Raw genomic sequence first — 23,852 nt, 5'->3', positions numbered from 1 at the left:
TGTTATGAACTTGAAAACCTTTAGTTTGCCCTCTGATTTTTTTTCTCTGAGTTCACAAATCTCTTTGAGCTTGTGGAAATCATAGCACTTCTTGTAAAAAGGTAACAATAGGAACAAATTATGGTCTGGTTGACAAGACATGAAACAATTAGAGAAGAAAAGAATGTATAATAAAATACTAAATTTTATGTGATGTATAATTAAGGATAGATGGGTACAGTATAGTATATCATCAGGTACTACTTGTACAATACAGACTATAAGAGCAGAAGGAATAAAACACGAAAAAGAGTGACAGGCTGATTGGAGTCAGGAAAGATCTCACAGAACGTGAGTTAGGTTCTGGACCTTAGAAAGATGGGTGAGATTTAGGGAGGTGGAAAGAATAAACAGGGGCATTGCAGGGATGAAGAGGAAGCACAAACGTAGTTGCCTGGTATTCAGACGGAGATTAAAGGAGGAGGAGGTTTGAATGGAACAGAGTTCCTAGGAGAAGGTAGTAGGAAGTAATGTTGAATAGGAAAAGTAAGACCATATAACAAAGGATCTTAAAAAATAAGACTTGGGGGGCTTCCCTGGTGTCGCAGTGGTTGAGAGTCCGCCTGCCAATGCAGGAGACACGGGTTCGTGCCCCAGTCCGGGAAGATCCCATATGCTGCGGAGCGGCTGGGCCCGTGAGCCATGGCCACTGAGCCTGTGCGTCCGAAGCCTGTGCTCCGCAACTGGAGAGGCCACAACAGTGAGAAGCCCACGTACCGCCAAAAAAAAAAAATAATAAGACTTGGAAATTTAGGTGTTGACTAGTAGATGATAAGGAGCCATTATAAGTAAACCAGGGAGCAGTGTTCAGGGAAGATTAATCTGGCCAAGGAATATAACATAGATTAATGCTTAACCTCCTTCACTCCTGCAATAAGTAATATTTATCCACAGTTACAAGAACCAAATAAAGAAAAGAAACTCAGAGAGATGCATTCCCAATAACATTTTACTTTTTTTGTTCAATAATTATTCATCAGGAATGATAATACTTTTAGGTTAAAATCATACGCATAATCAACAAGTGTGCTATACGCAGTTGTGTACCAACTGAGGTTAAAATCATACACATAATCAACAAGTGTGCTATACACAGTTGTGCACCAACTGATAATTCTAATGACACTTCAAACAAAAGATATGTTAACATTTAGTCCTTTGGTAAAGAAAATTTTAATTTAAATTTTTTAGATTTTAATTTGTACAAATAATTTATTTTTTGCAGAAAACTACAAATAGAGTAATGGTAAAGTACTTTAAAGCATAAAGATATATTCCAGTAGGATAAAACTTGGTGAGGAAATGAAATAGAAATAATAACCGAAAGAGAAAAATGAAAAATACCTAACCATTAAAAAAGAGCTTATTTTTGTGTATTTTAAATGTATCATGGTAGATTTCAAATCCCTATGGTATTGAGATCCTATTGGTTACGCTTAAAATAGTGATTTAAAGAGTCAGTATTTATAATGTGCCAAAATTTAATATTTTGTAACCATTAAACTCATGCTAAAAAAAAACAACTAAATTTCAATTTTAAAATGTGGGAAAGAGAATATAGTTTTTCAAAATTCCTTTAAGAGATACCCAAACGAAAATTTTAAAAGCCACTGCCCTTGTGTTAGTTGTCTAAGAGTGGAATTTCTGGGCCACAGAGTTAACTCCAAAATGGTTGTATGAATGTCACATCTACCAAATGACAGTCAAATAACATACTTTAAAAATTTACTTTTACTTTAACCTGCATTGAATTTTAAGCTTTTTTTTTTTAAAGCAAGGCATGTCTTCTTTTTCTTATATTTCATTAAGGGCAACCCATAATTTCTAACAAATAATAATGCCAGTGAGTATTAATTATAATGGAGATGTTACCTAACCTGCCCAAGATATAGCAAAATTGACAATAGACTCTAAGTCCCACTGATGGTCATTTATATATTATTGTTGTTCTTGTTATTTTGAAAGAAATCTTTTTAAAAGTTTGTATAGCTTGGCACCTTATTGATTGTAGGTGACCTTTTCCTCATTTATGATCCTGCCTCACAGCAAGTCAAGTGATAGGAAGCTTACTAAACCCACAAAGCAGAGTGGTCACCGTTGAACAGTTTCTTGTTTTGAAATGATATTCAGATTGGACATAGTTCTTATTTCTGTAGTGATTCCAAATCAGTTTCATCCTTACACATGAAAACCCTTTAAATATGTGAAGATGGCTATCATGGTCCATTTAGTAGTTTTGTTTTGTTTTTCTTTTCCCCTAGACAGAACATCCTTGGTTTCTGATACGTCCTGGGTCTGCAAACCATCCCACTCTTCCTTCTCTGTTACCATTAGTCTGGTAGTATCTATCTTAAAAAAGGAGTACTCCACTCTGAGCCCAATGTTGCAAGTGTGCTCTTGTTCTTCAGCAAAACTACTGCCTTCTTTGTGCAGGACCCAGTGCCAGACACACATCATTGCATGTGAGTGTGTAGGAATAAAGAAGTCCGTCAGTTACAGGTTATACCTTTAATGAGCTTACGTCCTTGGTTGAGGATAGAAAGGAAAATAGGGGACAAAGAAATCAGACATGTATCCACAGCATCAATTTATGACAGAAAATATGGTAAGATAAGTAATGATGACATGCTCTAGGAGGAAGAAATTACTTAAAGAGGACAAGAGAGGTTTGGTGAAGGTTACAAACCTAGAGTTTGTGAAGAATGAGGAGGATTTAGACAGGATTAAAACTGAAGGAGCTAAAGGAGTGAAGGAACCAGAACAATGTCAAGGTGGTAGGGAAGAGCAGGAGAAGGATGAGCAAGTGATGAATGTTTGGTTTTTGGAAAAGATGGCTAAGCCAAAATGGAGGCTTTTGAATGCCAGGCTTAAGGAACATGACCTTTCAAAGTTCGGTAGTGGGAACCACTGAAGGTCAGTAAACAGGGAATTCCAGGGAAGACCTGTGCTTTAGGGAGATTTTTCTGAGCTTTATGTAAAATGGATTGGAAAGGCAAGAGTGTGGAGGTGGAGGGGAGAGAGGCAGAGAGTGCCTGAATTAGAGGAGAGGCGGGGGAGGCGGAGGGGAAGGGGCAGACCAGGAAACGTAAATTAAGGGGGTAAATTTGTAGGGCATGGCCACTGGTTGGCTGTAGGGAATAAGGAAATATAAGAAGAAACAGTAGCTGAAATTAACCTTATCTTTTCTAAGCTATATTTGCAGGGATTTTTTTTTAACTTAAATTCAAGATCTCACATGTAGCCGTTAAATTTAATGTTATTTTTAGCTCATCATTTCAGTCTATTGAGATATTTTTGAATCCTCATTCTGTCATCAAAAAATCATAGCTATTCCTCCAAATTCCATGTCATTCTTCATTTTATTAGCAATCTTTTAGTTTCTTTGTGTGTGTCATTTTTTAAAATGTTCAACAGGACAGGGCTAAGTTGAGAGTTTTGGGGGGCATACGTCTTGAGACTTCCTTTGAGATTGATGACCATATATTACTCAGTACTTCAGGGGTTCATATGTTTTTCTTTTTTTTTTTTTTCCACTCCATAACTTTTAGTATATTTTTTAACATCTTTACTGGAGTATAATCGCTTTACATTGTTGTGTTAGTTGCTGCCTTATAACAAAGTGAATCAGCTATACGTATACATATATTACCATATCTCCTCCCTCTTGCATCTCCCTACCACCCTCCCTATCCCACCCCTCTAGGTGGTCACAAATGACCGAGCTGATCTCCCTGTGCTATGCAGCTGCTTCCTACTAACTATCTGTTTTACATTTGGTAGTGTATATATATCAATGCCACTCTCTCACTTCATCCCAGCTTACCCTTACCCCTCCCCGTGTCCTCAAGTCCACTCTCTACATCTGCATCTTTATTCCTGTCTTGTCCCTAGGTTCTTCAGAACCATTTTTATTTTTAGATTCCATATATATATGTTACCATACAGTATTTGTTTTTCTCTTTCTGACTTCACTCTGTATGACAGACTCTAGGTCCATCCACCTCACTACAAATAACTCAAGTTCGTTTCTTTCTATGGCTGAGTAATATTCCATTGTATATTGGAATATACATCTTCTTTATCATCTTCTTTATCTTCTTTATCCATTCATCTGTCTGTGGACACTTAGGTTGCTTCCATGTCCTGGCTATTGTAAATAGTACTGCAATGAACATTGTGATACATGTCTCTTTTTTTTTTTTCTCTCACACACACACACACACACACACACACACACACACTGTATTTTATTTTTAAAAGAGATAAACTGACACCAAGCATTGTAAATGGATGACCACAACAAAAGCAACACTGATTGCAATTACCAAACACGAAACACACTCATACTGTGTCATAATATTGACATTCAGTCCAGGAATCTCCACTGTAACAGCTCCTTTACTTTGCAGTGAAAATTGATTTGTATATTTTTTGCCTCTGAGTCCTTGTGGGATTTTTTTTTCTGATTCAAACAGAAAGTCACAAAAATTATAATCATCCTCATCAGTTCACTCAGTCCCATGTAATTAATTTTTTTATCTTGATCTTTTGTTAGCACTTTTATGAATTCATCAGTTTTCCATTAGAGTTCTGAAAATGCTTATTCATTCAGTTCAGCAGTGTAGTCAGTTACCAGAAACCTGTACTTGTCAGAATCTTTTCCATGAATTCCTTGAAGGTGAAACCCTTTTATAGGAACATTTTTGCAAAACCATCAGAGTGCACCCAGAACTGTCTGTAAATGACAAAAGACTTGAAAGTGACCACAGTTAAAGATTTGATGAAAGTTCATAGTAATGCAATAGACAAGGAAATTTAGTTATTTCTGAGATATACATTTTAAAGTAATAACTAGAATTATGACTTATAACATTATACCAGAACATATAAGATTTTTAGAAATTTCATGTAATGTCTGAAACATTTATATTAACATATTTACATACAAATAACCCAAAGAAAGATTAGTATTAGTTTTGTGTTTGTTTTTTTATACTGCAGGTTCTTATTAGTCATCAATTTTATACACATCAGTGTATACATGTCAATCCCAATCGCCCAATTCAGCACACCACCATCCCCACCCCACCGCGGTTTTCCTCCCTTGGTGTCCATACGTTTGTTCTACATCTGTGTCTCAACTTCTGCCCTACAAACCGGTTCATCTGTACCATTGTTCTAGGTTCCACATACATGCGTTAATATACGATATTTGTTTTCTCTTTCTGACTTACTTCACTCTGTATGACAGTCTCTAGGTCCATCCACATCTCAACAAATGACTCAATTTCATTCCTTTTTATGGCTGAGTAATATTCCATTGTATATATGTGCCACATTTTCTTTATCCATTCATCTATCTAAGGACACTTAGGTTGTTTCCATGTCCTGGCTATTGTAAATAGTACTGCAATGAACATTGTGATACATGTCTCTTTTTGAGTTATGGTGTTCTCAGGGTATATGCCCAGTAGTGGGATTGGTGAGTCATATGGTAGTTCTATTTTTAGTTTTTTAAGGAACCTCCATACTGTTCTCCATAGTGGCTGTGTCGATTTACATTCCCACCAACAGTGTAGGAGAGTTCCTTTTCTCCACACCCTCTCTAGCATTTATTGTTTGTAGATTTTTTGATGATGGCCATTCAGACTGGTGTGAGGTGATACCTCATTGTGGTTTTGATTTGCATTTCTCTAATGATTAGTGATGTTGAGCATTCTTTCATGTGTTTGTTGGCAATCTGTATATCTTCTTTGGAGAAATGTCTACTTAGGTCTTCTGCCCATTTTTGAATTGGGTTGTTTGTTTTTTTGATATTGAGCTGCATGAGCTGCTTGTAAATTTTGGAGATTAATCCTTTGTCAGGTGCTTCGTTTGCAAATATTTTCGCCCATTCTGAGGGTTGTCTTTTCATCTTGTTTATGGTTTCCTTTGCTGTGCAAAAGTTTTTAAGTTTCATTACGTCTAATTTGTTTATTTATGTTTTTATTTCCGTTTCTCTAGGAGGTGGGTCAAAAAGGATCTTGCTGTGATTTATATCATAGAGTGTTCTGCTATGTTTTCCTCTAAGAGTTTTATAGGGTCTGGCCTTACATTTAGGTCTTTAATCCATTTTGAGCTTATTTTTGTGTAAGCTGTTAGGGAGTCTTCTAATTTCATTCTCTTACATGTAGATGTCCAGTTTTCCCAGCACCACTTATTGAAGAGGCTGTCTTTTCTCCATTGTATATTCTTGCCAGCTTTATCAAAGATGAGGTGACCATACGTGTGTGGGTTTATCTCTGGGCTTTCTATCCTGTTCCATTGATCTATATTTCTGTTTTTGTGCCAGTACCATACTGTCTTGATTACTGTAGCTTAGTAGTATAGACTGAAGTCAGGGAGCCTGATTCCTCCAGCTCCGTTTTTCTTTCTCCAGATTGCTTTAGCTATCCGGGATCTTTTGTGTTTCCATACAAATTGTGAAATTTTTTGTTCTACTTCTGTGAAAAATGCCATTGGTAGTTTGATAGGGATTGCACTGAATCTGTAGATTGCTTTGGGTATTATACTCATTTTCACAATGTTGATTCTTCCAATCCAAGAACATGGTATATCTCTCCATCTGTTGGTATCATCTTTAATTTCTCTCGTCAGTGTCTTATAGTTTTCTGCATACAGGTCTTTTGTCGCCTTAGGTAGGTTTATTCCTAGGTATTTTATTCTTTTTGTTGCAGTGGTAAATGGGAGTGTTTCCTTAATTTCTCTTTCAGATTTTTCATCATTAGTGTATAGGAATGCCAGAGATTTCTGTACATGAATTTTGTATCCTGCTACTTTACCAAATTCATTGATTAGCTCTAGTAGTTTTCTGGTAGCATCTTAGGATTCTCTATGTATAGTGTCATGTCATCTGCAAACAGTGACAGTTTTATTTCTTCTTTTCTGATTTGGATTCCTTTTATTTCTTTTTCTTCTCTGATTGCTGTGGCTAAAACTTCCAAAATTATGTTGAATAATATGTGGTGAGAGTGGGCAACCTTGTCTTGTTCTTGATCATAGTGGAAATGGTTTCAGTTTTTCACCATTGAGAATTATGTTGGCTGTGGGTTTGTAATATATGGCCTTTATTATGTTGAGGTAAGTCCCCTCTATGCCTGCTTCTGGAGAGTTTTTATCATAAATGGGTGTTGAATTTTGTCAAATCTTTTTCTGCAGCTATTGAGATGATCATATGGTTTCTCTCCTTCAGTTTGTTAATACGGTGTATCACATTGATGTATTTGCGTATACTGAAGAATCCTTGCATTCCTTGGATAAACCCCACATAATCATGGTGTATGATGCTTTTAATGTGCTGTTGGATTCTGTTTGCTAGTATTTTGTTGAGTATTTTCGCACCTGTGTTCATCAGTGATATTGGCCTGTAGTTTTCTTTCTTTGTGACATCTTTGTCTGGTTTTGGTATCAGGGTGATGGTGGCCTCGTAGAATGAGTTTGGGAGTGTTCCTCCCTCTGCTATATTTTGGAAGAGTTTGAGAAGGATAGGTGTTAGCTCTTCTCTAAATGTTTGATAGAATTCTCCTATGAAGCCATCTGGTCCTTGGCTTTTGTTTGTTGGAAGATTTTTAATCACAGTCTCAATTTCAGTGCTTGTGATTGGTCTGTTTATATTTTCTATTTCTTCCTGGTTCAGTCTCAGAAGTTTGTGCTTTTCTAAGAATTTGTCCATTTCTTCCAGGTTGTCCATTTTATTGGCATAGATTTGCTTGTAGTAATCTCTCATGATCCTTTGTATTTCTGCAGTGTCAGTTGTTACTTCTCCTTTTTCATTTCTAATTCTGTTGATTTGAGTCTTCTCCCTTTTTTCTTGATGAGTCTGGCTAATGGTTTACCAATTTTGTTTATCTTCTCAAAGAACCAGGTTTTAATTTTATTGATCTTTGCTATTGTTTCCTTCATTTGTTTTTCATTTATTTCTGATCTGATCTTTATGATTTCTTTCCTTCTGCTATCTTTGGGGGTTTTTTGTTCTTCTTTATCTAATTGCTTTAGATGTAAGGTTAGGTTGTTTATTTTAGATTTTACTTGTTTCTTGAGGTAGGATGGTATTGCTATAAACTTCCCTCTTAGACCTGCTTTTGCTGCATCCCATAGTTTTTGGGTTGTTGTGTTTTCACTGTCATTTGTTTCTAGGCAATTTTTTGATTTCCACTTTGATTTCTTCAGTGGTAACTTGGTTATTTAGTAGTGTATTGTTTAGCTTCCATGTGTTTGTATTTTTTACAGTTTTTTCCTGTAATTGATATCTAGTCTCATAGCATTGTGGTTGGAAAAGATACTTGATATGATACCAATTTTCTTAAATTTACCAAGGCTTGATTTGTGACCCAAGATATGATCTATCCTGGAAGATGTTCCATGAGCACCTGAGAAGAAAGTTATTCTGTTGTGTTTAGATGGAATGTCCTATAAATATCAATTAAATCCACCTTGTTTACTGTGTCATTTAAAGCTTGTGTTTGCTTATTTATTTTCATTTTGGATGATCTGTGCATTGGTAAAAGTGGGGTGTTAAAGTCCCCTACTATGATTGTCTTACTATTGATTTCCTCCTTTATGGCTGTTAGTATTTGCCTTATGTATTGAGGTTCTCCTATGTTGGGTGCCTAAATATTTACAATTGTTATATCTTCTTGGATTGATTCCTTGATCATTATGTAGTGTCCTTCTTGGTCTCTTGTAATAGTCTTTATTTTAAAGTCTATTTTGTCATATATGAGAATTGCTACTCCAGGTTTCTTTTTTTTTTTTGCGGTACACGGGCCTCTCACTGTTGTGGCCTCTCCCGTTGCGGAGCACAGGCTCCAGACGCGCAGGCTCAGCGGCCATGGCTCACAGGCCCAGCCGCTCCGTGGCATGTGGGATCTTCCCGGACCGGGGCACGAACCTGTGTCCCCTGCATCAGCAGGTGGAGTCTCAACCAGTGCGCCACCAGGGAAGCCCTCCAGGTTTCTTTTGATTTCCATTTGCATGGAATATCTTTTTCCATCCCCTCACTTTCAGTCTGTGTGTGTCCCTAGGTCTGAAGTGGGTATCTTGTAGACCACATATATACGGGTCTTATTTTTGTATCCATTCAGCCAGTCTATGTCTTGTGGTTGGAGCATTTAATCCATTTACATTTAAGGTAATTATCGATATCTATGTTTCTATTACCATTTTCTGAATCATTTTAGGTTTGTTTTTGTAGGTCTTTTCCTTCTCTTGTGTTCCCTGCCTAGAGAAGTTTGGTGGAGCTGAATTCTCTTAGCTTTTGCTTGTTTGTAAAGGTTTTAATTTCTCTGTCGAATCTGAATGAGATCCTTGCTGGGTAGAGATCTTGGTTGTAGGTTTTTCCCTTTCATCACTTTAAGTATGTCCTACCACACCCTTCTGGCTTGCAGAGTTTCTGCTGAAAGATCAGCTGTTACCCTTATGGGGATTCCCTTGTATGTTGTATGTTGCTTTTCCTTTGCTGCTTTTAATGTTTTTTCTTTGTACTTAATTTTTGATTGTTTGATTAATATGTGTCTTGGTGTTTACTCTTTGGATTTATCCTGTGTGGGACTCTCTGCGCTTCCTGGACTTGATTGCCTATTTCCTTTCCCATATTAGAGAAGTTTTCAACTATAATCTCTTCAAATATTTTCTCAGTCCCTTTCTTTTTCTCTTCTTCTTCTGGGATCCCATAATTCAAATGTTGGTGCATTTAATGTTGTCCCAGAGGTCTCTGAGACTGTCCTCAATTCTTTTCATTCTTTTTTCTTTATTCTGCTTTGTGGTAGTTATTTCCACTGTTTTATCTTCCAGGTCACTTATCCATTCTTCTGCCTCAGTTACTCTGCTATTGATTCCTTCTAGAGAATTTTTCATTTCATTTATTGTGTTGTTCATCATTGTTTGCTCTTTAGTTCTTCTATGTCGTTATGAAACGTTGCTTGTATTTTCTCCATTCTATTTCCAAGATTTTGGATCATCTTTACTGTCATTTCTCTGAATTCTTTTTCAGGTAGACTGCCTATTTCCTCTTCATTTGTTGGTCTGGTGGGTTTTTACCTTGTTCCTTGATCTGCTGCCTATTTCTCTGTCTTCTCATTCTGCTTAACTTACTGTGTTTAGGGTCTCCTTTTCTCAGGCTGCCGGTTCATAGTTTCCGTTGTTTTTGGTGTCTGCCCCCAGTGGCTAAGGTTCATTCAGTGGGTTATGTAGGCTTCCTGGTGGAGGGGACTGGTGCCTGTTTTCTGATAGATGAGGCTGGATCTTGTCTTTCTGGTGGGCAGGACCACGTCCTGTGGTGTGTTTTGGGGTGTCTGTGAACTTATTGTGATTTTAGGCAGCCTCTCTGCTAATGTGTTGGGTTGTGTTCCTGTCTTGCTAGTTGTTTGGCATGGGGTGTCTAGCACCGGAGCTTGCCAGTCATTGAGTGGAGCTGGGTCTTAGCGTTCAGGCGGAGTTCTCTGGGAGAGCTCTCGCCGACTGATATTACATGGCCCTGGGAAGTCTCTGGTGGTCCAGTGTCCTGAACTCAGCTCTCCCACCTCAGAGGCTCAGGCCTGACAGCCAGCCAGAGCACCAAGACCCTGTCAGCCACACAGCTTCTGGGAAGTCTGAGGTCTTCTGTCAGCATTCAGTAGTTGCTCTGTAGGACTTGCTCCACATGTAGCTGTATTTTTGATGTATTTGTGGGGAAGAAGGTGATCTCCATGTCTCACTCCTCCGCCATCTTGAAGGTCCTCTCTCGTCACACAGATCAATCAGGGAAAAGCTTGAAGGCAGATTTAGGGAAATCTTCCATTACTCCTGTTGCTAGAGGATCCACATTTCATCTGGAAAGGACATAAATCTGGTAATCTCACTTCTGGCCTAGCCCATCCACCTTTTTTCTCTTTGTGCTTAGTCTGTTTCACTTGCTCGTAGCAGGCCCCGTGCAGAGGCCTTGCCCCAGCCCTTCAGACCAGAGTTCCTCGTGAAATGGCTCAGCTTCGGGCGTGCACTGACGCTGCTCCTCACAGGACGCTCAACTCAAGATCTCATGTGTTTTTCTAACAATAAATCCAGACTCTAGTTCAAGAGAAGTCTCTGGGGCCTAAATTTGAATACCAGCTTTTTCACCTATTAGCTATATGACCTTGAACAGTCACTCAGCCTCTCTGTGCCTTAGTTTTCCCATCTGTGAAAAAAGATAATAATAGTTTTTCCCTCATAGGATTGTTTTGAAAATGTTAACCTTTTAGAACTGTTTTAACAAAATATTAAGCCCCACCTCCCAAATGATTAGCTGCTATTTTGATAATGACAGTGACAATGATGACAGAGATTACCTTTACTACCATCTATGACCACACCCTATATTGCATCATCCACTCTATAAGAGACTTAAATTTCTTACTGGTGTTCTCCCAGATCTTGGAAAATACCCATTGCTTTTGGTTCTTGGTATATTGTGGTCATCAAGCATCATGATCCTTCCCCGAAGAGACTATACCGCTTTGGTATCCCTCATGGCCAGATTCTCTGGAATGATGTCCACTTATTGGTGCCCACTATCACATCATTCCTTATACAGGGTATTATCTGTAGTAGTCTCTCACAGTTGCTGAATTACAGGCCCTGGATGAATTTATCTCAGGGTTGGGAAAAGTAATTCTGTGAAGCTTTGAAGGGAATTAAATAGAAAATCATTTACGTAGTTGTTACACAACAGCGTGCGCACACACACAACATATAACCCCATGGTGCCTTTTACCTATTACTTAATCAGGTTTTCCAGGCTCGGAAGAAAGTGTTTCCTCATTGTATGAGTCTGAAGATGCAAAGTGTCCTTACTTCCTCTCTTCCCATTTGTTGCCCTCCCCCAGATTGGCACCTGCTGAAGAGTAATTAGGGCAGTCCTAATTTGGACAGCCAAATCCTGATTACAGTGACAGGAAAAACAGGAAATGTTCTAGTTTCGCTGCCAGCAAATGACTGACTTAAATAGAAATCCATATACAATTCAAATGATCCAAAATGCTGTAACACTGGGGAAGGAGGAAGGCGGCAGGGAAACATTTCCATCCGATTCTTTCTCAGCAGATATCTTTTACTGAAAGGATCCAGTCCATAAGCTCACAATGCCCTCTGCTGAGAGCTGGCATGTTTTCCAAGTTTACCATGAGAACCTGAGTGTCCACTGGGAGTTTGAAGATCTGAGGAAAGGTCGAAAACATCTCACCTTTCTCTGAGCCCCTCACTCTGGAGAGAAAGCCTGTTTTATATAATGATGTCATGTTACGTGCTTTGGATAAAGAGAGGTTTCCTAAAAGTGAGGTGAGGACTAGAAGTCTTTTCTTAATTAGTCACACCCCTTGGGGCTTAAAGGAGAACTCAGCTGTGAATTCTCTGGAGCTCTGCATTAGTGATCAGGCAGTTGGTCTGTTCGTCTGCTACTTCCAAGCTGAGTGCTTCTCTCCCTCTGTCCCCCTTTTGTCCTGAGGTACGAGCAGCAGCTTATGTGTCCCAGAATAGTCATTTGACAGTGGAAAATCACAGTTCTTTAAAGTTTCTGTCTGTTCCAATTTAGCATCAGTTCATCAGTCAATTTTTTTTTTTATTTTTGCCTTCCTGCATTGTGTTGGGCCTGGTAGAAAATACAAATAAAACATCTTCTAATCTCAGAGGCTCAGTTGATATAAGACACAAACATGTTTTTATTAGGGGAAGGTGTAACCATCCCCAGGGTCCACGTTTTACTACTTCTCCAAAGAGGCCTGAGAACTCATGCCAGGGCATGAAGGAAGAGCGACGTGGAGATAAACTTGTGATCAGCCATGGCAGAAACCAGGTCTGGCACAGCGCTGGACACCTTGTTGGCCCTCAACATGTTTATTGAGTGAAGGAGGAGATTCTTGACAGACCAAAGAGGATGAGCAAGCAGTAGGGACATGATGCGTGGAGGAGGGGTTGAGAAATGAAAATGACTGGGGTGAACAATGTAGTCGGGTAAGAATGAGCAGAAAAGAGTTTTGTTTTGTTTTTTTAAACTTCCCATATTAAGTACAGGAGCACCATCATAGGTCTTGGGAAGGAAGATGACCTACCTTGTCTGTCATCACAGTGGTATCTTTAAAAGGTCTCAGTGGCCCCCTTGTGCCAAAGAGCAGAGACTAGACACTGTAGGCTGTGACGGCTTGTGAAGCCCTTTGGGTTTCCTGTGTAGATAGAGACCAGGATCCTGAATGAATGAGAGTCTAGTTGAGCTGGCCTGGCTGCCTTTGCCAGCTAAATAACTTTGAACCTCAGAAGAGCCAAGGGCATGTGCCCGAGAAACCCTGTGCAAGCTCCATGCCAGCCTGTCTTCCGCTTTGCCTCTTGAAACTGTGCTATATGAACCAACTGTGCTGTATGAACCAAACTGAACCAACCCACTCTCTTGGTTCACCTACCACTGATAGATTCATTTTTATTAAATAGTGAAGAGATACAAAAGAACGTTTATAAAATATGTACAGTATCTGGTTCATAGAGAGCACTCAGCAAATGAGAGCTTTTATTATGTGCTCCTGTAACTTACTACCCGTAACTATTTTGATATTTATCCCAGTGTATTGCAATTTAAAATTTCTTTATTATGTGTTATTTAATCAGTTGTTGGTTTACATGTCTTTCTCTCTCAAATACCGTTTTTCAACTGTGGACTCGCATCAGAGTTATTTGGGGAGATCTTAAAACACACAACCTGGATTTCCCACACTAGGCCCACAGAGCCCTGGGCCTGGGCAAGAGTAGTTCAAACATGTCCCCAAAGTGATTCACGTATGTGTTACTGATCTCAACTCTGAGGCTCTAGAAGGAAGTTACTATGTCTTTTTCCACATAATTGTCCCAACATTTAGCATGATATCTGCATTCAGGCCTTTCCCTCATGTTTATTGATCAAGTGAATAGCTTTACTTTTGTAGTGCCCGTCAACTGCCTTCCTGCCAAATACAGATGCTACCCACCCAACCAGGCGTCCCACGAATTCCCTAGCAACAGCCAGTCTTAATTTCCCTGCACCTAACTCAGTCTACCGTGATCAGTGAGGAGCCAGTTGCAGTCAGTTTGAAGCAAAGCAAACTGGACTAGAATGGAAATACACACTCTGGAAAGTACATGGTCACTGCTCAGGGGACTTCATAGTCATCGATTCATCTCGTCAGTCTAACCTTCTGAAGGTTAGATTCTTCCAACCTTACAAATGAGAAAACAGAGGTTCAGAAAGGTTCATACCATTTATGTATGAACACAGAGTATGCAGGTCACAGAGTATGCAGATGGCTGTACGTGCTTGAGGAGCTAAGTCTGTCTCTGAAGCCCAAAGAAGAGGCAGTGGAATTAAAGAGGAAATGGGAAACTCAAGCAAAGTTTCAAATAGTTCAGAGAGACATTATAATTGGAGCACAGACTCCAGAACAGTCACTGTAGGCTCAGTTCAGGCTGTACCCTCATCAGCCACTAAAGTTACTTAATCTCTGTAACTTGGTATATCATCTGTCAAATGGGAATAATAACAGTGCCTACCACACAGGGTTGTTATCAGGATTGAAAGAGTTAGTATATGTAAAGTGCTTAGAAGAATGCCTAGTTCGTGGTAAATACTAAAGAAGTCTCAGCCAATGTTATTTATTGTTGCTGTAAGTGGTGTTCTTGTTATTATTTACTTTTAAATTAATTCATTGATAATATTGTTGATGTTTCCTAAGAAGATGGCAAAAAAGTATTTTTATGCCATCTGTTACATCCCTGATGCTTTGTGCTTCAGTAATATCAGTCATTCATTCATTCAGTCTGTTACTTTATTCAGTAATTATTTATTAAGCATTTCTGGAGTCCATCGTTACTCTAGAGCTAAGAGTCTAGAAGTGAATAAACTAAGCAACGTCCTGCCTTATTGGATTTTTACACTCATTAATAGAAAATAATCAAGTATCAAACAAAATAAGTTTCTCAGAAATTTTACATTCTTGGTCCACTCTATGATTATTGTCTTCTTGGTTTTTTAAATATCAAACAATTATGACCCTTCATATGAGAGCTTCTCTATTTAAAGGTTGTTATTAAATTATCCCCAAAGGTTACCTGCTGTAAGCTCTGAAATTCCAAGTCCTTTTCCCTGGGTCCTCTTGAATTGTTTCTGTTTCCCATCCACCATCTCCAGAGTTATCAGATGTTTCTTAAGTTGTGATTCCAAGGTAGAAATACATAGCATAAAGCTCTCTTTATGATGAGTGTGATGTGAAAGACAACCTGATGTTTCTTTGCTCTTCCTATTTATTCTGCTCCATCTTATCTTAAGAGATTTTTTAGTTTCGTTTTTGTGTTTGTGTTTGTTTTGTTTTAATCAGCAGCATAGTACCAGCTTTGATTTCTGCATCCATCATTGTCATGATCACATTGTTGCTGGACGATGCACTGTAGTTTGGCCAGCTACAGGTCCAGTCGTTCACAGTTGAAAATTGACTACAGTAGCTTAATTTGGACCAGCCTTGTCCGGGGTTTATTTATCTAGCTTGGCTCCTAGTTTTTGAAGTGTCTGAAAGATTCAGTCTGGGAAAGTAAACATCATGCCCAGGCTGCCACCAAACAGTTGAATCCAATTAGCCCCACCTGCCCCTGGTTGTTTACCTAATGAAAGACTCAGCACCCCAGCTGTATCCAGGGACCAGGCACACTTGGATTTCCCAACTGTTCCAGAGAGGAAGCAGTGCACATCAGAGCCAGTAGACACCAGCAGATGTTTTCTGAATGAAATTCACTCAGCTGTGTCTAGAGGGTGGACTCTTCCCATAGCAGCCTTATCACCTGTTCCAAGAGGTATACCTATTTTCCTCTTCCTCCTGGGAACAGGTACAAATAGTTTCACAGATGGCTCTGTCTGTGGCCCATTGAGCTGTGAATTAATTAGTAGATTATGGTCCTGGTAGTGATGATTGACCCTACTCCTCTTGTGGAATAATTATTGTAGATTTAGTTCTCCTTTTTTGAGGCTATTTAGATATATCCTGGAATTTTGTAACCCACATAATCCCATTTATCTCAAAATTATAAGCTAATAAATACAATTAGTTAGGATGGGAACTTTGCCATTTGAATGAAAAATTCCCTTTAGGGTAACCGTATGTTGCTAATCAGTGCTAATATTTCAAATCAGAATATTTGGAATTGCTTTTGGGATTGATGTTCATTACAATATGAATTAATAATTTATTGTTGAGGGCAATATATAGGTAGGCAGCGTGCTAGTTAATTTGGATTACTGTTTTTTAATAAGACAGGATCTATGAATATTAGTGAAGGCAGTAATATGATACCATATTATTGAATTAAACCAGTCTTAAAAAAATACATAAGTGAATGATGTGAGTACCTTTAACATAGTATCCCACTAAGCTAATTTTTTCATTCCAGCGAGTGCTAAAATGAAAAATTCTAGATCCCGAAAACGTACAGTACCATCTCACACGTACAGACCCAAACTGTCTCCTGAACCCTGGGGCAGATGGGGGCCAGGGTGGATGGGCTCAAAGAAAACTGAGTTGGGTTTGGACTTCTAACTCTGTGGGGCAGAATTTGACTTGTACTTTGGGTATAAGAGGAATTGAACCGGTCAGCCACAGTTCTTTGTACTTATGGACACTGAAATTTAACTTTTATATAATTTTTACATGTCACAAAATATTCTTCTTCTTTAGATTAAGAAAAAACATTTAAAAATGTCAACCGTATTCATAGCTTAAAACACATACAAAGTAAGCTAATGGGGCAGATTTGACAGACAGACCATAGTTTGTCCAACACATTGTGTTGGACAGAGTCCTAATTATGAGGTTATAAACAGTAAGTATAAAAGGAAGGCTTTTATTCATTTGCTTTCCAAGGGGGAAGATTACTGTAGGCTGACATAATCAACAGAGTCCTCCTAGAGAAAGTGAGGTGTTAAGGAGACTGTCCAGTAATAGGCCACCTATGAATAAGTGAAGGGGAAGGTTTGACAGTAATCACTCCTTGGTTCATTTGTCTTGAGTCAGGACTTTTTATGTTGGACGTTTTTTTTTTTTTTTTTTCCAGAAGGGGACACACCTGTATTCATTATTCTGACTCGTACTGAATTCAGACAGGTATAGAGAGACCATGGCAAAGTGATCTGTAATTTGGTCAAAATGCCAGATGGCTTGATGGCTCACCTAAGTCGTTCAGTGCAGAGAAATAGTAAAGGAAAACCACTAAAATGGTTTTAGCTTAATCAGTTACCCAGTCTCCTAAAACTGAAGAGGGCTTATTTTTACGTCCAGTTCTGTTCTTATACACTTTCCAAATACCAGGTATTGTGCTAGGCGCTAGGAGCCCAAAAGCTAATGAGAAATCAGCTCTGTCCTCAGAGAACTCATCATCTAGTAGGGGATGCCAACTTGTAAAGAAGTGTGGTAGGACCACTGAGAGCAGAGGTGTGTGTAAGGCAGTGGTTCTCACCTTTGAGTGTACATTGGAATCACCTGGGAAACTTTTAAAAATGCTGATGCCTGGGTCCCATCCCCAGAGATTCTGATTTACTAGGTCTTAGAAGTGGCCTGGGCATCCAGTACTTTTTTTGTTTTTTTTTAAAGCTCTCCAGGTGCAGTCGAGATTGAAAACCTCAGGTAAAGGGTGATATGGTACAAAAGAAAGGACTCAGCTGTCCCAAGGGAAGAGCCTAGGTAACGTTGGATCAGTAGAGGCAAACAAGGAAGATGGAAAAAGGCTCTCTGGGCAGAGATAACACATACAAGCAGGAAACAGTATATCCCCTTCAGAAACCATTAGAATACTCACTGCAGGTAGGGTGTTGAGCCAACACAGGCAGGGATTTGACTGGGAGTAGTGACCAGAGACAAAAGAGGAAAGCAGTAGCAGGAGATGAAGTTGAAAAGGTAGATGTTCATGCCTTGCTAGGTTTGGACTTGGTCTTAGAATTAGGCATCAGTGAAGAATTCTAAGAAGGAAAAAACATGACTGCATTTGTACAATTTTAGAAAAATGATTCTTCTGACTGATTTGGTGAGTTGGACTGATGGTCTTGAAGCTCCAGGCAAGACACCCGGTTATAAGGTTACTGCCAAGTCCAAGTGAAAAATGATGAGGGTCTAAATATAGGCTAAGGGCAGTGAACCTGGACAGGAAACAACAGATTTATAAGTTACCAAGCAGATGGAATTGGGAGGTTATGGTGTCTATGGGTAATGAGGATGACTCCGAGTTCCTGACTTAAGTAACAAGATGGATGGTTGGACTGTTGGCCAAAATAGGGAATACTAGATGTTCAGTGGGAGACGGAAAGGTGGATAATAAATGAGCTCCTTTGACTCTAATTTAAATAGCTGGTAGGACTTCCAAGTTCAGTTCTCCCATTAACCTTTGTATATGCAGATCCGAGACTTAGAAGAGAGGGCAGCCCTGAAGATATTAATTTGGGAGTCTTTGGAATACAGGTGGGTCACGTCTGGCAAGAAGATGAGATTGCCCAAGTGAGACATGCAGAATGCTGTGGAATACCAACATGTAAAGTATGGACAGAGGAAAAGAACCCTCAGTTCGGCTAAGAAAGAGCTTAGGAGAAGATGATGATGTGGTTACCAAAGGAGTAATATTTTAAGAAGGGAATAGTCAAAAGTATCAGATGCTTCTGAATAATCAGAGTATAAAGTAAAAAAAAACACCCACGGATTGGTACAGCAGTGTCAGGGAACCGGTGGTTCTAGAACCCTAAATGCAATTGATTTAATACTGAATTTTGACTTCAGTTAGAAGTGTGGAGTGGATAGATTTAGGAAACCCTTTTCCTCCTCCTAATACATAGAAATTCCTAATACATAGAAAGTCCAGATAAAAATATGTATCTTTAAGAATATATTTTAAATATGTAACCAATTTCAAAAGAAAGAAAATTTTCCACATGCCTCAAATGAAGGGGGAACCAAAAGCCATAGCAACAAGCAAATGTTGAGGTTGAGAGGCCCACAAAGGTGTCAGGACCACATATAGAGGTTGTCCTTGTCTGTCTGGGCTGCTATAACTAAATACCAAGGATTGGGTGGCTAATAAACAACAGAATTTTACTTCTCACAGTTCTGGAGGCTGGAGTCCAAGATCATAGTGCTGGAAGAGTCAGGTCGCAGACTGCTCGTTGCATTATCACCTGGCGGAAGGGGCTAGGGAGCTCTGTGAGATCTCTTTTATAAGTCATTAATCCCATTCATGAGGGCTCCACCCTCATGACCTAATCACTTCCTAGAGGCCCTACCTCCAAATACTGTCAAATTGGTGGTAGGATTCCAACATGTGAATTCTGGGGGGACACAAACATTCAGACCATAGCAGAGTTGAAGACCCAATAGGGGCCTAGCCTATTAACACCTGCGTGGCCTGAAATTTTATCAGTGCAGAAGTTGTGCATGGGGTTTTTCCACCTACACGTGGAACCAGGAAAATTCTGTGCTTGAGAATGAGCCACCCTACTTGGAGTAGAAAAAGTGGCCCCTAAAAGAAATCAGAATCCTACACATGTGACATGTGCAAGTAAGGACCTCAATTTGTACCGCCCATGTAGGGAGAGAAAATTTTAAGCCAAGACAAGGAAGGAAAAAAGAATCTTAAAATCTTATTTGGAACTGGTGAAACCTTTAGGATCCAGGAGAGGCAAATGCAACCCACCTAAGAGTGACATCTCCAAAATGCAGGGCAAATGTGGGACTCCTACAGAGGACATGTCCCACTGAGGTAGAGCTTGCAGACCAGCAGAGCAGACCACATGAGAAAACTCACCATCGTGAGAAAAGAAGGAAAATGCAGCTGATAGGACATTTGACATCCAAAGAATTACCAAAAAATACAGAGACACATAAAAAGAACTTTACAATTACTGTTTTTAAAATATTCAAAGAGATAAAAGAAGGAACAGAATTCATAATACAAGCACAGGAGAGTTTGGAGGGGGAAGCCAGTGGATTTGTCTAGAAGTAAAACATATGATCATTGAAAAATTTGCAAGAAGGAATAGATAGGTTAAATCATAGAGTAGATCCTGGAGGGAGACTTCACGAGTTGAAAAAGTGAACAACAGGTGAGAAAGTAACGTCAGTGAGTGGAGGCTGCACTCATTTGATGACAGTGTGTGTGAAGGAGAGAGAGGAGCTTTACTAGAGACAAATGCTAGATTAAGAAAGAGATTCAGGGGCTTCCCTGGTGGCGCAGTGGTTGAGAGTCCGCCTGCCGATGCAGGGGACACGGGTTCGTGCCCCGGTCCGGGAAGATCCCACATGCCCAGGAGCAGCTAGGCGCGTGAGCCATGGCCGCTGAGCCTGCGCGTCCGGAGCCTGTGCTCCGCAATGGGAGAGGCCAGAACAGTGAGAGGCCCGCGTACCGCAAAAAAAAAGAAAAAGAGAGATTCAGTCATTCATTCATTTAAAAAATTAACACGGGATTGAGGAATATATTGAGAGAGGCCCTAAATATGCAGAAAAACGGGGGGATCGTTGTGGGGTGGGGAAAGGGTCCCCCAGAGCCTAGGTAGAGGGATTACTGGAAGTGGAGAATGAAACAGATTTGAAAGTATTTCTGTGGGGGATCGGAGGTGGGATGTTTGAAAGTATATAATTAGGTCTCCTCCTTTATTTGACGGATGGGAAGAATGCGGGCGGGGGGGGATAAGCAATGAGATAAAGAAAGGGCAAAGGTTTAAAAGATAGCCATAGACATTTAGTTTGCTTCTATGACGTGGCTGTTGTAAATAGTGCTGCAGTGAACAGTGCAAGTGTCTTTTTTAAAAAATAAATTTATTTATTTACTTATTTTTGGCTGCGTTGGGTCTTTGTTGCTGCGCACAGGCTTTTCTTTCTAGTTGCGGCGAGCGGGGCTACTCTTCATTGCCGTGCGCGGGCTTCTCATTGCGGCGGCCTCTCTTGTTGCGGAGCACAGGCTCTAGGCGCGCGGGCTTCAGTAGTTGCGGCACTCAGGCTCTAGAGTGCATGGGCTTCAGTAGTTGTGGCGCACGGGCTTAGTTGCTCCGCGGCATGTGGAATCTTCCCGGAGCAGGGCTCGAACCTGTGTCCCCTGCGTTGGCAGGCGGATTCTTAACCACTGTGCCACCAGGGAAGTCCTACAAGTGTCTTTTTGAATTATGGTTTTCTCTGGGTATATGCCCAGTAGTGGGATTGCTAGGTCGTATGGTAGTTCTATTTTTAGTTTTTAAGGAACCTCTGTACTGTTCTCCATAGTGGCTGTATCACTTTACATTCCCACCAACAGTGAAGAGGGTTCCCTTTTCTAGACAGCAAGGGGGAAAAGCTGGTGGGGTGTGTGTGTGATGAATTGGGAGATTGGGATTGACATATGTACACTAATATGTATAAAATAGGTAATAACCTGCTGTATAAAAAAATAAATAAAATTCGAAAAATATGTATATATTTTTAAAAAATAGTCATAGAGCAAATGAGAGAGGAGGTTGATCAGAGACAGGTAAAAAGAATGCCAAAGAACGTTGAGGAGTCTTCTGCTGTGGAATAGCATAAATCTGAGATGGTGCCATTCTGATAGTGTAAAAATTATATTGTGGGATTAATCCATAAATATTGCAGAAAAGATGCAAGAAAATAACAAAGAAAAAACAGAAATGGAAGATATCAGTCAGGGTAATTTGAGAGATCCCAGGGAAGAAGGTTCTGTAGTCTAATTTTTGTATTGCTGACCATAGTTACTATTAGAAAACTTTTGCTTGTGGTGAGTTAGAAGAATTCAACTATGGTTCTCTTATTTATTCTAGCTTATTTTCAGATTACCAGGGCAATATTGCTGCCTACCTCTTGAAATCTTGTTACCTCAAGTTAGGTTGTCATGAGTCAAGGTTTTTAGGCATCAGCAACTTCTGTCTACAGACATTAATTGTCTGTTGGGTAAAGGAGATGTTACCGTACGTCCAAGCATATACACCGTGTATATATCGTATATTTAGAAGCACATGATGTTCTTCAGTATAACCCTTATACCAACATAAATTCCTGCCTGTGATGGAGGGGAAAACCTCCTATAGTCTTGGTCAACTTCAGAGGACTAGCCAGCTAATTAGCAATCCCTTCATAAATAAATGTCATTCTGTCACCTAGAATTGCTGAGGGGGATTTTTAGACCATTGAAATTAGTTATAGTGACAGAAATGTTGAACAGAAAGGGAAGCTTCTTAGTTAAGTTGAAATTGAACGTTTACAGTGAATTTACAAGTACGTTTTGGAAAGAGCCGTGTTAATAGCTCACCCATGGGCCCTATTAAAGGAGTTGAAACCTGTCACTCTAGGTCATTTGTCAAAGCCCACTGGAGAGAGCAATAATCAAAGACTTTTCTGCCTTCCATCAGGGGCAGAAGATTTCTCTGTGATGGTAGATTTACTTTGAATAGAGGGGTATCCATGGTTCAAAAAACACCTTCAAGTAGAGCTAATTGGTAGTTTAAACCAAGAGGTCAGAGAACAACTTTTTGTAACACTTCCATCACCTTTCAGGTATCATTTATGTTATTGTGCAATTATTTAATTGCACTCTTTCGTATGGTTAACCCACTTTTTATTTGTTCAACATCTTTCTCGAAAGAATCCCTACCTACCCCCACCCCCCAAACCTCCCATACACTTTCATTTATTCTAAGGGATTAACTATGATAAGGGGAACTGATTAATATTATTAGTTTCATAATTACTCAACAATGAAGAAACTAAAAATGGAATCTAGGAATGATGTTTCCCACAAAAGTGACCTATTCACGGATGTCATGCTTCCAACTAGATAATGGATTATGTTAATAGGAGAGGTGGACATGGTATCTTTTTTTCTGCAGCAAAGGTGGATGGAAAATGCTAACTGGAAGCCAGGCAGTGTCCTGAAGTGTGTCTTTTCTGTTGGTCGTGTTTAGGGGCATTGTCCAGTCAGAAGAAAAACTTGTCATCAGTGCATCTTGGGCAAAAGATGATGATATCAGCAGGCTCTTGAAATCTCTACCAAACTGGATTAACATGGCTCAACCCAAACAGCTGAGGCCAAAGAGAGAAGAGGAAGAAGATTTCATAAGGTAAAATGGTCTATTTTCTAAGTTGTACTAAACATGGGAAGAAAAACATCCATTTAGCTAATTCTTTCCTACATGAAATTTTGACCATTTCTAAGTATCAAACAGCAATGAACTGAACTTAGTAAAGTCCATTTCTATTGTACTACACCTCATTTCCTGTGCAAGTATGGCTTGTGCTCAAAACTTTAGAAGGAAGGGATTGATGTGAATCAAATTTGGAGCATTGCTAAATCAAGTTAAAATATTTTTTACTTTGTAGGTCATTCTCCCTTCTTAGGGAAGCTCATAGTTTATTCATTCATTCATTTATTTATTCAACAAAGCTGTATGGCCCTTGTTTTGTGCCATACCTTGGAAACATGACAGTTAATAATGTAAAATTCCTGCCCATAAGTGTGTTACAATTGTTCTTAGCATGTTCTTTAGTTCACAGAACCGTTAGTTGAACTTTCCAGAAATATATATGTGCTTCCCACATTTGTTCATGTATAGTGTATCCAATTGTTTTCTACTTATTTTGACAAAAGTAAGGTCTCGGTTTCAACTTTATCACTCAACTTTTACCTTTGCACAATTTAAATTTCTTACTTAGCCATGAAGATGTAGCCTAATTTGATGAAGCTACTCATTTTCACATGGCTCGCTTGCCACAGTGAAATATTTTCACGTCTGTCATTTT

The 23,852-nt window shown here is 39.3% G+C and overlaps 1 protein-coding gene across 1 annotated transcript in view; it reads left to right on the top strand.

The window, feature by feature from the left end:
• EXOC4 (exocyst complex component 4) overlaps positions 1-23,852 on the top strand; it is an 810,848-nt gene that overhangs the window by 641,456 nt on the left and 145,540 nt on the right. Inside the window, exon 13 of the mRNA XM_082661558.1 lies at positions 23,018-23,173. Coding sequence (XP_082517684.1) covers positions 23,018-23,173 — 156 coding nt within the window. The remainder of the gene's footprint in view (positions 1-23,017; positions 23,174-23,852) is intronic.

Source organism: Grampus griseus, assembly GCF_964374135.1.
Source record: "Grampus griseus genome assembly, chromosome: 9".
Taxonomy (NCBI): Eukaryota; Metazoa; Chordata; class Mammalia; order Artiodactyla; family Delphinidae; genus Grampus; species Grampus griseus.
The sequence above is the reverse complement of the archived record's forward strand: the minus strand, read 5'-3'. Positions and strand labels throughout refer to the sequence as shown.